The sequence below is a fragment of the Eumetopias jubatus genome, unplaced genomic scaffold (assembly GCF_037043125.1).
Source record: "Eumetopias jubatus isolate StellerSeaLion01/CBP00866 unplaced genomic scaffold, mEumJub1_p1.0 scaffold_9, whole genome shotgun sequence".
NCBI lineage: Eukaryota > Metazoa > Chordata > Mammalia > Carnivora > Otariidae > Eumetopias > Eumetopias jubatus.
Window position 1 is genome coordinate 85,070,789 of NW_028274815.1, and position 16,393 is coordinate 85,087,181.

The following is a 16,393-nucleotide window of genomic DNA, read 5'->3' on the forward strand; positions in this document are numbered from 1 at the left end:
GTATGTGGGACAGAGTTTTCTGGGAAATCCAGTTCTATTTCGAATACATTAGGGTATTTCCATATACGAAAATGAACTCAGAATTCTGAGAATCCTTTGGAAAAGGGAAAACCTTCCTTTAGATCTTTAGAAAAGTTCTACCGTATGTGGTCTTCACAATGAAGTGACAACTTATAAAGAAAGGATGTATCATGTAAAAAAAAAAAAATGAGTTAAAGTTACTAAAATAATTAAAAATATGCCAAAGGATGATGGTTTCCCATTCTCTCTGGTCATTCTTTTTTCATTTGTTTCCAGACAGATAGCATAAATCATACACCTAAAGTCTTGAATCTATATCTTGCTGTCCTGAAAGGCTGAATATGTCTAACTATGAACAGAGCATGTCACAACACCACTCCTTGCTGGTTAACCACACTGCTCTAAGGGGAGGCTGGTGATTCCAGAGCAGAGCTGCGTGGACTGCTGGCTCAGAGCAGAGCTGCGTGGACTGCTGGCTCTGGGCGTCCTCACCGACCGTGCGTGCCTCAGAGGAGCACCGATGCCCTTGGACTTACAGCTGCATCTTCTCTTGCTGAGCCAAGTTTCCTCACCTGCATGCCCCACCAGGGCCATAGGCAGCTGGACAGCCAGGTGTGGGTTCAAACTCCACTTACCGGCTGAGGAACTCAACCCAAGTTTTGTAGCCACTTTCCCATCTGTAAAACGGGCGACCCAGCCCTACCTCAAAGAGGTCATGAGAATGAGGTGAGATTAAACAGATCTGTGCTACAGGCTGAGTCCTAACAGAGGAGGCCAGCACACCACAGGCACTCCTAGCCCACAGGGTTTGGCTCCTCTGCGACACCCACTGCAGGCCTGTAGGGCACAGCCTCTGGACTGCAGAGTGCCGTGCTGAGCACTCAGAGTCCAGAAGGGTTATGTCCACTAAGGAAGAAGGAAAGGCAGCAGAAGTTAGAGTTCTGAAAATCAGTCACTTTCGAGTGGGAATCCCAAAGAAGGTCTGATTTGCCCCAGACCAGGCCAAGACGAGGCCACACCCAGAGGGCCAACCCTGACCCCCCAAGACCAGGCCATACCCAGAGGGCCAACCCTGGCCGCCCAAGACCAAGCCATACCCAGAGGGGGCAGCCCTGAACCCCCAAGACCAAGTCACACTCAAAGGGCCAACCCTGACCCCCTAAGACCAGGCCATACCCAGAGGACTAACCCTAACCTCCCAAGACCAGGCTATACCCAGAGGGCCAACCCTAACCCCCCAAGACCAGGCCATACCCAGAGGGCCAACCCTGACCGCCCAAGACCAAGCCATACCCAGAGGGGGCAGCCCTGAACCCCCAAGACCAAGTCACACTCAAAGGGCCAACCCTGATCCCCTAAGACCAGGCCATACCCAGAGGACTAACCCTAACCTCCCAAGACCAGGCTATACCCAGAGGGCCAACCCTAACCCCCCAAGACCAAGTCACACTCAGGGCCAACCCTGACCCCGCAAGACCAGGCCACACCCAGAGGACCAACCCTGACCCGCCCCCAATACCAGGCCACACCCAGAGGGACCAACCCTGACCCTCCCCCAATACCAGGCCACACCCAGAGGGGGCCAACCCCACGTGGGCAGAAGGTGCTCTGACCGACTCTTTCTGGTAGCTAATATAAAATCCTGAGTAAAAAGATTTGTTTTAGTGTCTTAAATGTTTACATTTTCACAATCTTCACATGGTGTTTTATTTTCCTTTGTTTTGTCCTTATTTTTATCTCTGGAGGGGATGACAGGTAACAACTTTTTTTCCTTCTTGCTCATCTGCGTTTTATTTTCTGTTCCTGGCCATGCATCCTGCCAGAGCAGGTACACAAACACCTCTCCACCACAGGAAATGTACCCATGTTTCTTTCTTCCTCCTCAGCAAGGATCCAAACTAAGAAGGTAAAGATAACCCCAAGGGGGCCCAGTCTTGGACCCATGGCTCTCCCTGCAAGGGAGCAGAGTATTTGTAAGACGAATACTAGGGGAGGGACGGTGTGAAGCCCATGCTGGGCCCTCCTCACAGGCCTCTTAGAACTCGGGCACCGCCCTTGGCCACACTCTCCCCACATCAAGAGACATAAGCTCCACTTGTCTGCTAGGCAGCCACCACCACCAGACATGATCCTGCCATCCAGGGGCGCGGTCCCTCCCTGACCTCATGGCCATCCAGAAGGAGCAGGAGCGGTGCTACGGAGGAAGCGGGTTGCATTACAACTGCTCCTAAGTCCTAGCTCACCTCATATGAGGGGCAGGTGGTATTTCCAGACAACCGTGACTGTAACACTCCCCCAGGCAGACAGGAGTCCTTGAGCAAGTGTGCTAAGCAATGTGATGAGCCTAGATGAATCTACAGACTACTGGGTGCAATTAGCCTAGAACCCAAGCTTCTCAAAAAGCACAGAGCCTTTCTTCCACAAGGCCTTCCCAAACCTAGTACCATGACAAGAAGCGATCCATACACTGTTCCCACATGTACAGCCCTCAGTGTCCCAGGGAGAAGCACCCTATTAACTTGACCACCAATGTGACTCTTCTATCGTCTGATCATCTGACTCGCAACGATCGTCTGTTGGGGCCTCCTGTGTGTGCAGCACAAGTCAGACATCCCACAGCAGAGGGATCTTTCCCATGACTGACTGTCCCTCACAAAGAAGGCCCCTGCTATGCAGGGACACCCTCCTGTCAGAGCTCTTATCAGGGACACTTAGGCACAGATCAACTGTATACACAAGGGACTTCTAATGGGAACATGATTTTACAGTTTTCAGAGCAATGCTACCTATGCCATTAACCTCCCAAGACGTCTGTGGACAGAAATGTAAATGCTGACAGATCCAGATTTTTCTAGATGCTATATTCCCAAGCTCATGAGCCGGATGATGTGTACAGATGCAGTGCTAGTCTGTGTTTGAAAAGAGCACCCTGGCTAGTGCCTGGCTGTGTATCACAGTTCCGGGCATACAGTCAGTGCTCAATGAATGCTGGCTATAGTATTACTGAATACTACAATTATCATGAGGTCATACCTTGAGGAAGTAGGTATTACCTAGACACTCACTAGACTCATTTAATAAAAACCAAGAGTTTAATTAAAATGCCCTATTTGCCCACCAGCTTTAACCTATATAAAAACTCACTAAGAAATACAAGACTGAAAGCAGAAGCCAACAGCTGAGAAATACAACAGTCTTCAAACTTATTATGCAATAAAATGCAACACGTGCCCCTCAAGCACTCAGGTTAGTTTTCTCAAGTACCAACATATCCAGAGATTGTTCTCTGTATCTGGGAGACTGTCCTAAATTGTGGAGTCAAGTATTCTAAACTCAAGAACCACAAAGATAGGCACTTTCCAGAACTGATTTGTTTCTTAAAATGAATGGATAATACGAGTCGATTGCTCAAAGTAGCTTAGAAAATAATCAGTGTTTCCTCTGACTGAGAAAGAAGACAGAATCAATAAATACCTCCAACAGCACAGTATTCTGTGGGTCTTTAATGTTGGTATTTCATTAAAGACATGAGGAAAAAAGCTCCTGACAACTCTCTTCTGCGAAAAAAAGATGCTCAGGGACACTCAGTGGCAGGCACGTTGACACGCCTCTTCCGTCATGCAAAACATGACCATCTGAGCTCGCCAGCAGGCAGGACCCTTGGCCTCAGAATACTGCTCTCAGGGACAGACATCCAAGTCTCTAAGTCCTCGGAGCATAGGCCACATCAGCTGACTCCAGTCTGCAATGATTTGCCCCCATGCCCTCCCTCCTCTACCAGAGGGCACGTCTGTGAGGATGTCAGAAAGCTGGTCCAAGCTCAGAGACGGTGACCGCGGCCTAGCCTGGGCCTTCGCCTGGAGTCACAGTGCTGTGACAGATGGGTCACAGGTTCAAGGCACACAGAAGCAGAGCCAGGGTGGGAACCCAGACCCTCCACCTCTCAGTCTCATGGGCTCCTTCTGCTACAGTATGCAGGTGAGCAGATCTGCAACATGACATCATCCATGGGAGAAGCCCGCAGTATGGCAATGAATAATTAAGAAATCAGGAAATAGTAAAGAACTATAAATAACAATTCCTAAAAAGTTTCAAATTAAAGCAATCACAAATTCATTTTTATACACTATTAAATAACTCAAAAGAAAAATAATAAAGTTCACTGATTTGGAGGCTTCAGGAAAACAGAAGCACTTACTAACTGCTGGTGAGCAATCAGGCAATAGAGAAATGTACCGTTCACAGCCATGCAACAGCATTCCACACTGGAGCATTTATCGCCAGGAAATCGGTTTTAAAGAAGGACATACACAGGAAAAGCGGTTGATAATACTATTAATTTATAGTAGTGGGAAACTAAGCTTCTCCAGTAGCCACTGTAGGGCAGACCTAATCACAGCATTTCACTCCTGTACGGCGCTCTGCATTTGATGGAACAGGTGTTCTGCGCGTCTACACCCAGGCCCCCAGAGCGCGGTTCCATACCTGCTTCATGTAGGCATAGCACATGGTCTCAGCAACACGCTTCCCTTCGTCATAGCAGGCTCGGGGTCCTATTGGATTCACATGGCCCCAGTAATCCTCACTCTGGGGGTGGACTTCAGGATCTAGGAGTGTGGGAAAGGGAGACTGTGTGTTCATCAAGTTCATATGCATTCTGAATGATGAATATTTATGATGCACAAGCCTGCTCTCGAAAGACCAAAGTAAACACTTACAAATGGGGAGATACCTATCAATGTGGCACAGTCCATTCTCCCCAGTTCCAAAGGGATGCACTCTCCTTACCTCTCGTATTAAGACAGTGTTTTACAGGGAAAAAAAATAACTTAAAAGACGAAGGTCACTCAATTGCAAGTCTCCCCTCTCCCCCGTAAATTGTTAACACTTAATTGTACAAACTATAATTAAATGTAATTTATGTGAAGGGATATCTGGTTCCACTTTAGAAAATACATAATCATAGTAAAGCATGTACTTACTGAAATAATTTTAAGAGCATCTCTGTGGAACACGTGGACTTTCCCATGTGCCAACAACATGAGAACAAACTTGAGAAGCTCACTGAGAGTCTCAGTGAGACGATTAGTACCCTGGTCTGTCTGTGTAGGCACAAGGACAGACTGTCCTAAGGCAAATGACTGCTTGACCCTTTAGCGCACGTTTTATATTTCCCAATTCCTGTTTTTCTCGTGTGTAAATCAATCACATTTTAAGATGTGCCAAGGGAACAGACTATTTAAAGAAACCTAGTAACAAATTCTTTTGTAACACAAGTATATTTTTGAAATGTGAATTAAAACCTTATGTATATGGTACATACAGCCATAGTATAAAAGGTATAAATCTTTGCCAAGAAATCTGGACAATGTACAGGAGCTCTGTATTATAAATTCATTTCTTGCTTATCTTAAAAGCCAAAATCTGACTTCAGCTCATGGGGACAACAGGACCCGCACAGGACAGAGACATGAATACACAGGTGCCCCAGCCGGCCGGTCCCCTTCAGGAGGCTGGAACTCCCCTGCAGTGTGATGGAATCAAGGCAGAGACTCAGATCTCTCTAGCCACTGCTGTGGTTTAAAATTCTCTTAAGAAGGGGGCATAGTTTTACTGCAGGATGAGAGAAAAGGTCTATGGCGAATATTCCCTGAGAGAAGAAAACCAGTGACTTAATTTCACACAGATATAACAATCGAGAGACCGTTTCTGGGGATTTTTGACAAGAGCTGGGCCACCTAGACTCCAGAGAGACCGTCATAAATTGAGCAAATGGCAAGAAAGAGAAGATCGGGCACACCGCTGACTCTGCTCCTTGATGGGCACCCCTGGGCTGGGGTGTCCAGGTGCCCAAGGTTCAAGACATGGCTTTATAAAGTCCCCACACTTTGTCGTTAAAAAAGATCTAGAGTCGAAATTGATTTCCAATTAGTCTCCCCTTCTCAGTATGTTGTGAGGGTAACCCACCAAGCACCCCTCCACAAAGCATCCATTTACTGCAATGATCAAACACCGGAGCCGGCCAGTTACACCCTGATGTCACTTAAGAACCTTAAGGAACATGAGGTGTCATCAAATATGCAGATAATAAATGAGGCAATGGAGGAAGAAGGCTGGACAGGGAAAACATGTCATTGTGCCCTCTTGGACCAGTAAGAGGAGTACCTTTATATTTGAGACATTTAAAAAGCTTCAGCCCTTTGAACTCTATCAACACCACTCCTCTTGTGACACAGGAAGCCAAAGGGAATCATCCAATGCCCTATAAAGGGAAATGTACTGATCCCTTGGTAAGTCTTGCTACGGAAAGGACATGAAGGAGAAATGCAAGTCCACTCAATGCCCGTTCCAAAAGCAACTGGCCAAACAGGTTGGTGGTGGACGCTTTTAACTGCCAAGATTTCAAAGTGGATTGTGCTCCACCTTTTCACAGGGATTACAGAGAACAGAACTGCATCTAGAATATCTGTTTCTATATTTTTTTTCACTTGGTTCCCTTATTTAAAAGAAAAAAACACACATCTCTTCCTATTTTGCCCCCTGACTTCCTCATTTCTTCGTACAAAACAGTAATGTGCAGTAGACGAATTACACCATGTCAGAGTCCAGATTCTGCTGCTTCAACTGAGCAGTTCTCTACAAACCTGCACAAGCCTGCACTGGTTGGTCTGGGGCCAAACAGAAATCAATGTGAACTGAACCACAGCCCTCACCCCACTCCGAATGCTGACTGCCTTAACAGGTCTCGCGGGGGGTGAAGTGCTGCAGGTTGGCAAAACAGGCTCAGGAGTTTTCTGGCACTACCTACTTAAGATTCTTCCAGAAATCATTATATAACAGGTGAGGCAATCAGCACCTATCTCTTTGCCAAGAGAGCAAAGGCCAACCTCTGAGATCTCGGTGGGTCAGGCTCACTGCACCCACTGCTCACACCAAAGAATAACATGGACCAGCTAAATAAAGTGGCAAAAGAAATCCCTGACCAATGATCTCCAGGGTCCTTTCATAGCAGAATGGAAAAAATACTTCCGTGGGTTTGTCCGAGGTGGGGCTTACTGGCCAGGTGACCGGACATGGTCCTCCAAGACCGTTCTTCAGCAGGAAGAAAAGGGGTTTGGCCCACTGAGAGCAGACATGGATGGCTGAGCCGGGAAAGCTCTCTGCTGCCTCGCACACAAACAGGGAGAGCAAGGTGGGGCCTTCTTACAGTGGAATCCTGGACTCATTTTTGCTTCCTTCTTCACCTAAGACAGTCCCATGGGCCCAGAGCCAGCACCCCTGTGGGGGCCCCACCACTCACCTCCATATACCTCCGAGGTGGAGGCCAGCAGCAGACGAGCACCGACTCGTTTGGCCAGTCCTACAGAAAGCAAAGATAGGATCAGAGAAGCTGTCAGCTTCAGGGAAACGAGGAGATGACATGTGCATGCCCATTTTTGTAGCCAATTTATGTAATTTTTTAGTATGAGTTGTCTCTGATCATTTGTGCACTGTGAACCATCCACTCATACTGCATCTACGCTGGAACCAAAATAAAAACAAAACCAGTAAGAAAAACACAAATGAACCCTCGGAAGCACAGTATTTAGTCTGATACTGATAAGTGGAGGTGGGGCAAATGGAGAGTCTGTTAGTTTGGGAAGGTGGATTCAGGGTTACTGCTGGTGGGCAGAAGGCAAGGCCGTTCACACCCTCACTTCCACTATGCTCTCCACAAGCTGGTCCACCTGCCACTTCACTTCCTCAACGTGCCACCTGGCGTTCCAAGTGTGCCCGAGCCAGTCTCCCGGGCTGGGCCCCTCCGCCCTGTCCTCCTGCCTCCTTGAGGCTCAGTTTCAATGGCCCCTTCTCCAAAGACAGTCACCACATTCCTGTGTCCAGCTCTGAACCGTGTCCTGCATAAGTCCCCTGCAGGTAGAACAGGCTAGAACATCGTGCTCTACGGTGGTCGTGTAAGTAGGCAAAGTCCTCCAGACACAAACTCCCAACGTTAAGCAGTTCCTCAGAGGCTCACAGCAGCCCCGAGCCAGAGAAACCCACTGCCCTTCGCTTAACCCAGGGTCTCCCGAATGTACTCCCTCACGGAGCCTTTGTGCACAGACGTCACCAGACCGAGGGGCCAGCTGTGCCACGCACTGAGGTGCCCGTGAAGTGCAGGGTATGCACACACCACCTGCAGACACTTCTAGGGGCGGCTGGCGACCTAGAAAGGCCCCAGTGTGTGGGGCCTGGCTGGGGGGTTGTGTGGGAGCACCAGGGGAGGGAAGCAGGGAGCTGTGAAGAGGGAAGATGGGCAACAAGAACAAGAGAATCAGGCTCCGAACAGTAAGGATGTGGAGATCATCTGTGCAAATGCCACAGTGCAGTGGAACAAAAAATGTTAGAGGGACATAGCAGGATATGGAACTTATGGGCTTTATACCTTATACCACAATGATAGTAGTTTCAAAAGGAAGGATCCTGAGCTGGTTTGTTTTTTTGTAATAAACTCTTAAGACAACTGTAGATTTACATGCAGTCGTACAAAGTAATACAGAGGAACCCTGTGTACCGTTTACCAAGTTCCTCCCGACAGTAAAACCCTGCAAACTAGAGCACGACATCACAAGCAGGACAGTGACACAGATACACTCAGGACACAGAGCATCTGCATCATCACAAAGACCCCTCAGTGGGGGAGCCAGGGGAGCCCACGTGCGCCGCTCGAGTGCCCAGGTGTTTATGCAGAGACTGGACAAAGAAGTCTCATCCTGAAGAAGCCGAGCACAGGCCCAGAGAAGGGGGGAGCCACAGACAGGGAAGGGCCCCACCAGGAAGGGGCCGTGTGGGGTTTGCTGCATCTTGTCTCAAGTGCAGAATGATTAATGACAGCACCTCTCTCCATTGAGAATATGAAGTCCCGCTTAGGGTCTCTGTGGCCTAGCAACTCTCCCTCCACTTCGGCTTTTTTCCCTGTCGTTCCTGAAAGGAGTTTACCCTTCCTTCCAGACTTCCGGGTCCAATCTCAGCCATGGCTCAAGGGTCCCTTCTGCCTGGAACTCTAACAGCTTTCACTGGAACGATCCCTTCCTCCTCGGTGTCACTGGTGCCTGGCCCATATATCACCTCCACCAGGGAACGCCAAGGGCAAGCTCCCTGCCAGAAGAGCCTGAGGATGAGCCTAATCTGAGGGCAGGACAGTGCCTTGGGCACAGTGACTGCACCATGAATGCTATCTTCTGAAACAGCCTAGGCTTCGTGGCTTTTCCCCAGTTGTATCTAGCTTGGATATGAAGGAGGCGGCCGAGGAAGCAGAGAGAGCATGGGCAGGGGCAGGAGCTGATGACGGCAAGAACGGGCAGCAGCTCTACCAACGTCTCACCTCTGAGCAAAGTGGGGACTCTGTTTCATCTGGTGGCCAGGGCATGGCTTGCAACAAAGAGGAGAACAAATGCCCTTTCTAAGACTAGGAGAATGAATCATTTCACTTCACACAGAGCTTGACCCCCCCCCAAGAATGTTTAGTCTGAGAGATCCGAAAACCAATCTCCAGCTGCCCTTTCAATCCCTTGTCTCCAAGCTTCCCCAAATTAAAATTTAGTGCTGTATTTCCCAAAATCCATTTATAGAAGCTGTTTTAAATGTTCCCATAATTAAATCCATTTTTCACTTGACATTTTAAAAAGTGGTTCCTTTTTTCTACAACTAATCAAACCCCTAGTTTTTGAAACCCATGTCAAACTTCAGATGTCTCTAATTTAAGCATTAATATGTACAGGTCACCCACAGCTATAAATCTGAGGTGTGTTTTTTGTGAACGTGCACAGGTAGCCACCTTTACCGGCATTCATGCTGTCACCTTTCACCCTCAAAGTGAATACCACAGTTCAGTCTAGACTCGGGTACTCAGCTTCACAGCCCCATCAGGTCGGCTGGTCTTCTGCTCCTCCCAGGAGCGCTCCTCACAGCCCGGCGTGTGCAGTCCACACAAACCCAGCCCTGGATCAGAGTCGCCAGTGTCTCTTCCAGCCCAGAGGCACACACACCATGTCACAGGGGAAAGGGAAGAAGGATGCGTGGTCACAGTGACAGGTGGTCACTCCCAGGGGATTTAACTGAGGCAAAGCAGACCCGTTACTATGACTGTGTCCCCTGCGAAAACTGATGGCTCATAAACGCACTCTGAAAGAGCATGGGCAGGGGATGAAGGAGGGGTCTAAAGACCAAGATCAAACTCTAAGAGAATGTTAATGACCTATGCCTGGAATTGCCTAGAACATTCCTAATAACAGCTGCAAAATAAGGAAAGGACAACTTACCCAGCATGTTTAGTGTCCCAATCGTATTGGTCTTTAGGGTCTTGATGGGGTTATACATGTAGTTTGGAGGCGAGGCTGGAGAGGCCAGGTGGTATATCTGGTCAACTAAAGGAGACAAAAATGGAAGTATGTAATTTCCAAGGAAAACACTAAAAACATTCTGAACTCCTAAGAATCAGGCTGTATGATAAAGGCATTTCTATATCTTTCACTGAAGTTCCAGTTGTTACTCCTTTATTCTTCATAAAAACAAATTTGCTTTTGCATTTAGAAGAACTTTAAACAAAAACAGGAAGTCTAACTGTCTGGGCCTGTTCTCCTCTAATCAGAGGCAATCTGATTACCGAGTTGACTGTTTCTGAGATCTGTCCCAGATACAGCATGCAAATCAGAAGGAAGACCAATTTTTCAGACACTGAATGAAGCATGACTACCTAAAGCAAGCAAGGTTTTTAATTTGTAAAACCAATCTGACATAAAAGCATTAAAATATGCTTTACTTGCTTTGTTTTCACATATTTTGTGTACATAAAACTAGACCCTGAGATGACAGTCGGAGGGTGGCTTTTGCTTGTTTTCGTTGACTGATTATTTATTGAGGATCTGCTCAGTGGCTCATGAGCAAAATGACACACTGGAAACCAAGGTTAAGAACAAGATTTCAGTCATCAAATACCTATCTCAGGAAAGACACAGGCAGAGATACGATGACCAACTGCCAGCTCTGGGGTATGCTGGTTTGGTGAAGGAGACTGAGCGAGGGGTCTGTCCTCTAGGTGCACCCGGCTGTGCAGAGAGCCGGGCTAGGAGTTCATTCAGGCTCGGGCTACTTGGGAATGAGGGTGCTGTGCACCAGGGATGGGAAAGGACAAGAATTTCTGCTGAGGCTCTGAAAGATCTAAGTGACAGCATATGAGACTTTAAATACCATGGAAGAGTCTGGATTTGCACCAATAATGAAGACTGCGGAGTTCTGAGGAGACATTTTGAGGACACAGATTTTGACACTGAACACTAAGCAGCTGATAATGCATTATAATTATCATAATTTTGAGGGTAAAGTACCATTATTTCTGTTCTACACAAGAGATTAAGAAGCTTGCAGGTGAAGCAGCTGAATAATGACAATGCCAGGATTTGAACCCAGTTCAATATAAATCAAAACCCAAAGCTTTTTGAGCATTATATGGTACTGTCGTCAGGACAGCTCGACTCGGGAGAGTGGTTTTTAAAGCCATGAATGGTAAAATGACTGGGTTCTGCACAACTCCCCTCGTGCACAGGCGTTCGCTGTGACATCACCATCCCCAACCCTTGCTCTCCAGGGTCAGGGAGCACCGGCCACACAGCAGAGAGGCCCCTGGGAAGTAACGTCTCTCTGTGAAATAGCAGTGATGAAGAAGCACGTATCGCAAGGCCATCCCTGCAGACAACCAAGTGTGTCCACTGCTGTCCCACTTCAGCTCCGGGTGAGAGAAAACATCACCACCATCACGGGGGATCTGAGACGCCGCTGCCAAAATGAACCCTCCTTGTACACAGCTTCAGCCCCCATGCAAGAAGGCCCACGGGGACCTCCCTGGCCTCCCACCCTCTTCCCAACCAGGGACCATTGCTCTCTTTTAGGTAACGGCACTTTAGGGGCTGGGTTTCAGAAACGAAAGGGAAAACAGGCCAATGGGGAAAACCAGTCCTCATGGTGAATTCTCCAATATAACTTTCTCAGAAAACATCCCTTCCCACCCAAAAATGCCCAACCTCCCCACCCACATCCACTCACTACTCATCTCCCACTGAAAAACTCCTGTCATGCCCAGGATGGCGTGGGAATCACCGCAGTGCCTTCTGGGGGCTGGGGCGACTTCCGAACACATTCTCCCACCCAGAGATGAGAGCTGGATGAGAGGTTCTTATCTTCAGAAGAGGGACAGAAGTGGTGACTCCACACCAGTGCATGATATTCTAGGCTGTGAGCTTGGTCTCCATCTTAATTGACCCTAATTATCTCAGTCTTTCAAGCCCAACACAACTGGGAGGCCCAGTACACATGAGCCACTAAGACTAGGAGAAGGGGGAAGCTGGATGGTTCTATGCAGATAGTATCTTTGGGAAGGGGTTCTAGGAACTGCACAGGCTCACGGAACAACCTGGTAATGGTTTTTCATACAGTGACCATACTTCAAGGGAGGCAAGAACAACCTGTAAAAGACTGTAGGTCTCATCTTCTGGATATTTATTTATGAGGCTTTTTTTAGCTAAGACTGAATTATTCAGGCCAACTCCTGAAATGATTGTTTTAAAAAGTTGCTTACTTTAAAAATACTTCTGCAACACCATCTCTATCAAAACTTCAACAGTGATTTTTGCAGAAACAGAAGAAAAAAAAATCATCCTGAAATCCATACAGAATTTCAAGGGACGCTGACTAGCCAAAACAATTTTGAAAAAGAACAAAGTGGGAAGACTTACATTTCCTGATTTCAAAACAATACAAAGCTACAGTAATCAAAGCAGTGTGTTCCTGGCATAAAGACACACAGACCAGTGGAAAAGGATATGGAGTCTAGAGATAAACCCTGTGTACGTGGTTCAGTAATCTTCAACAAGGATACCAAGCCACTCAGTGAAGAAACGACAGTCTCTTTAACAAACGGTGCTGGGAAAATGGACTACATATGCAAAAGAATAAAGTTGCATCCTTATCTTACACTACATACAAAAATTAACTTAGAACAGACAAAAAAACAAAATGTAACACCTAAAACAATAAAACTCGAAGAAGAAAACAGGGAAAAAGCTGCAGGACATTAGATTTGGCAAAGATTTCTTGGATGTGACACCGAAAGCAAAGGCAACAAAATCAAAAATAGATAAATGGAACCATGTTAAATTTAATTACTTTTCTGACAGTATCAAAGGACCCAATCAGCAGTAAGAAGGCTACACAATGGGAGAAAATATTTACAAGTCATATATATGAAAAGGTGTTAATATCTAGAATATATAAGGAGCTCCTATAAATCAACAGAATCAAGTAACTAAAAAAATGGCAAAGCACTTGAATGAATAATTCTCCAAAGATGACATACAAATAGCCAACAAGCACATGGAAAGAAGTTCAACATCACTAATCATCAGAGAAAGGCAAATCAAAACTATAATGAGGTATCACTTCACACGCATTAGGATGGCTACTATTAAGGGAAAAAATAAGAAAATGAAAACCAAAAATAGCAGGTGCTGTAGAGGATGTGGAGAAAGTGGAACTTTGGCGCACTTTGGTGGTGATACAAAATGGTGCAGTCACTATGGAAAACAGCATGATGATTCCTCAAAGTATACAAATAGAATTAACATAAGAGAAGGACTCCCACTTCTGGGTATATACTCCCAAGAACTGAAAGCAGGGTCTCAAAGAGATATTGGCACACCCATGTTCATAGGAACACTGTCCACAACAGCCACCTAGTGGAAGCCACCCAAGCGTCCATGGACAGATGAACAGATAAACAAAATACAGTGCGTGCGTGTGTGTGCACACACACACACGGAGAAATGTTATTCAACCTTAAAATGAAAAAAAAATTCTGTCACATACTACAACAGAGATGTACTTTGAGGACATTACCCTAAGTGAAATAATCCAGTCACAGAAAGACAAATCCTGTAGGACTCCACTTATATGAGGTACCTAGAGTCATCAAACTCAGAGACAGAAGGTAGATCAGTGGTTCCGGGGCCTGGGGGAGGAGCGTAACTGTTCAATGGGTACAGAGTTCCAGTTTTGCAGGTGAAAAAGTTCTGGGGATCTGTTCTCACACAGTATGTTTACCACTACTGCCTAGTACACTTGAAAATGGTCAGGATGGCAAAAAACAAAGTAAGATACTCATGAGCAGTAAAAGCAGATGAAAAGAGTATTAGTGGGAAAAGGCTGTAACTTTTACTAAGGCTGAAGTCAAAATGAATGCTTTGGGTTTATATATTTGTTCTCCTCCCTTTCTCTACCCTGGGAATATAAGAGCTAAAACCAGGCTCCTGAGCCACTGCCACTCATTCAAGATTCTCAATCAATCCTTGCTATACAGCAGTTACCCAGTGAAGCTTTTGAATGAGGGCTACCTGGACCCCTGGCATCCAGATGCAGACACTCCAGGTGGATACATTTATGTACATATACACACACACGCACGTACATACACAGATGTACATATATACCACACACACACACTTTTAAAGCCACATCTGAAAACTACTGATTTAAAAAGCACCCATGCTTTTGAAAGACTCATCTTTCTTCAAGAGAACTAAGAAAACTCAAAACTTTTTGAAATTGTTTATAGTCTTAACATGCGAATTCATTAAGAGGAAAATCCTGTGAATGCTTTCTGACTGCCCCCCCAAGTTATTGAGTTGATAAACAGCTACAAATAAAAGGCAAACAAAAAGTTTCTCATGGCAAGTAGAAGTTAACAAGCCAGGTCTCACAGAATGCCGTCCTTCTTAGGCTGTTTTACCCTCTGCAGCCTACAGACAAGACCAGTAAGAGCAAGCGTCCATCCCTGCTCCCCTGCTTCAGAGCTCAAGGATTGCAGGTGTGTGCAGACCACCAACTCCACACGCACGTGCTGCACCTCCTCCCTGGAAAACACCTCATCACACCCCAGTGCCATTCTCGAGCAGGAGGGGGCCAGACCCACCAAGGAATAAATGTGGCCAGGCCTTTGGAGCTGAGTGCCACCCCGGAGAGCACACGCCTGCGTGCCTGGCCCCCGGAGCTGACACCCTTCAGATATCTGCTCACAAAGGTGCCGCCACCATGTGCTTCCCAAAGACCATTTAAATCAAGGGTATGGTCATGATCTTACAGAACAAATCATTTAGCACGGTTTTACTCTGGAGGTGACAACATCTGCAGCGAAGAAAGTCTTTCAGTGCATCAGAGACTAGAGAAAAGGGGGCCCTGAGAGCTCGTCCCTTGTAAGTCTGACATCAAGCAAAAGACAAGAACATTTCCAACCTGCTCCCTGTCTTCACGTATGCAGGAGCCCACGCTTTCTCCCTTGAGGCTCAAGTCAGATGTCAGTTTGTGTGGGGAGCCCTCTTGCACGCCCTGGTCGGGGATAATCACCCTCCCCGCCCGCTGCCCCTGCCGCTGGTTAATTACTGCATTCTGCCCTGTCCAGAGCATCCCGCACGTCCTCTTCACCAGATGAAAAGTCCCTGAGAACAAGCGATCCTTCTTCTTCCTTAGACTTTCCACACAGCTTTGCCCTCAGCAGGAGGGTGCCCCCATCTTGTTATCTATGCGCAAACACAAATGCAGATTCCCAGGCAGATCTAATGCATCAGAAGGGCTAGATGGGCCTGGGGATCTGTGATGGAAAACCAATTCCCCGCCATGGCTGGGGCCAGTTTGGGAACTGTGCTCACTAAAAGCGAGCTGAGTGAAGAGACGAGCCATAGACTGGGGCCTCTTCATCTAAAAAGCTATTCCATCTCGTTTGTTGGTATTTTCACGTCTGGGTTCAGCTTGACTGCAGCTTCCTGGTCATCCCACCTGGAAAGGCTAAGGTGTGCCCTAAAAACTATGTCCACTGATGCATGGTGTTTAAGAACCTGAAGTCTTACAAAATCAGTATTTCCAACAGCTCTTCTTCCCCATGAGAATGTGTTCTGCTGGGAGTATTAGTGACAGTGACTCTGGTTTCCGTATTAAAAAGGACCAAGCAACGGAGGCTGTTGAGTAATTATTTGGGTAAGGAATTGTGAAGAGGAGAGCGGGGGGGGGGGGGAGCGGAATTTTAGAACGAGCGTAAATAATCAGAATGAGAAGTGCTACAAAAATACTGAATAATATTAACAGAGCAGCAAAGTTAACCCTCACAGCCCAGGGAGGAAGGAAGCCCTCAAATGATGTCAATTGCATCGTAAAACACGTACACCAAAAATGGGCATTACATTCAAAATCTAAGTTGCCGGGAAGGAGAGGAAGAAAACAGGAGAAAGAAAGGCAGGGCCATTCATTCCCTGGAGCTGCACCTCTCAATGTGACCACCAGGTGACCCTCCTGT

At 46.8% G+C, this 16,393-nt stretch overlaps 1 protein-coding gene across 2 annotated transcripts in view; it reads right to left on the minus strand.

The window, feature by feature from the left end:
• Positions 1–16,393, minus strand: part of UXS1 (UDP-glucuronate decarboxylase 1) — a 97,162-nt gene that overhangs the window by 23,935 nt on the left and 56,834 nt on the right. For both annotated transcript variants that reach the window (XM_088026619.1, XM_088026618.1), the window contains exons 7-9: positions 10,320–10,424; positions 7,322–7,381; positions 4,507–4,628 (exon numbers count right to left, since the gene is read on the minus strand). In XM_088026619.1, the coding sequence (XP_087882745.1) occupies positions 4,507–4,628; positions 7,322–7,381; positions 10,320–10,424 (287 nt within the window). The remainder of the gene's footprint in view (positions 1–4,506; positions 4,629–7,321; positions 7,382–10,319; positions 10,425–16,393) is intronic.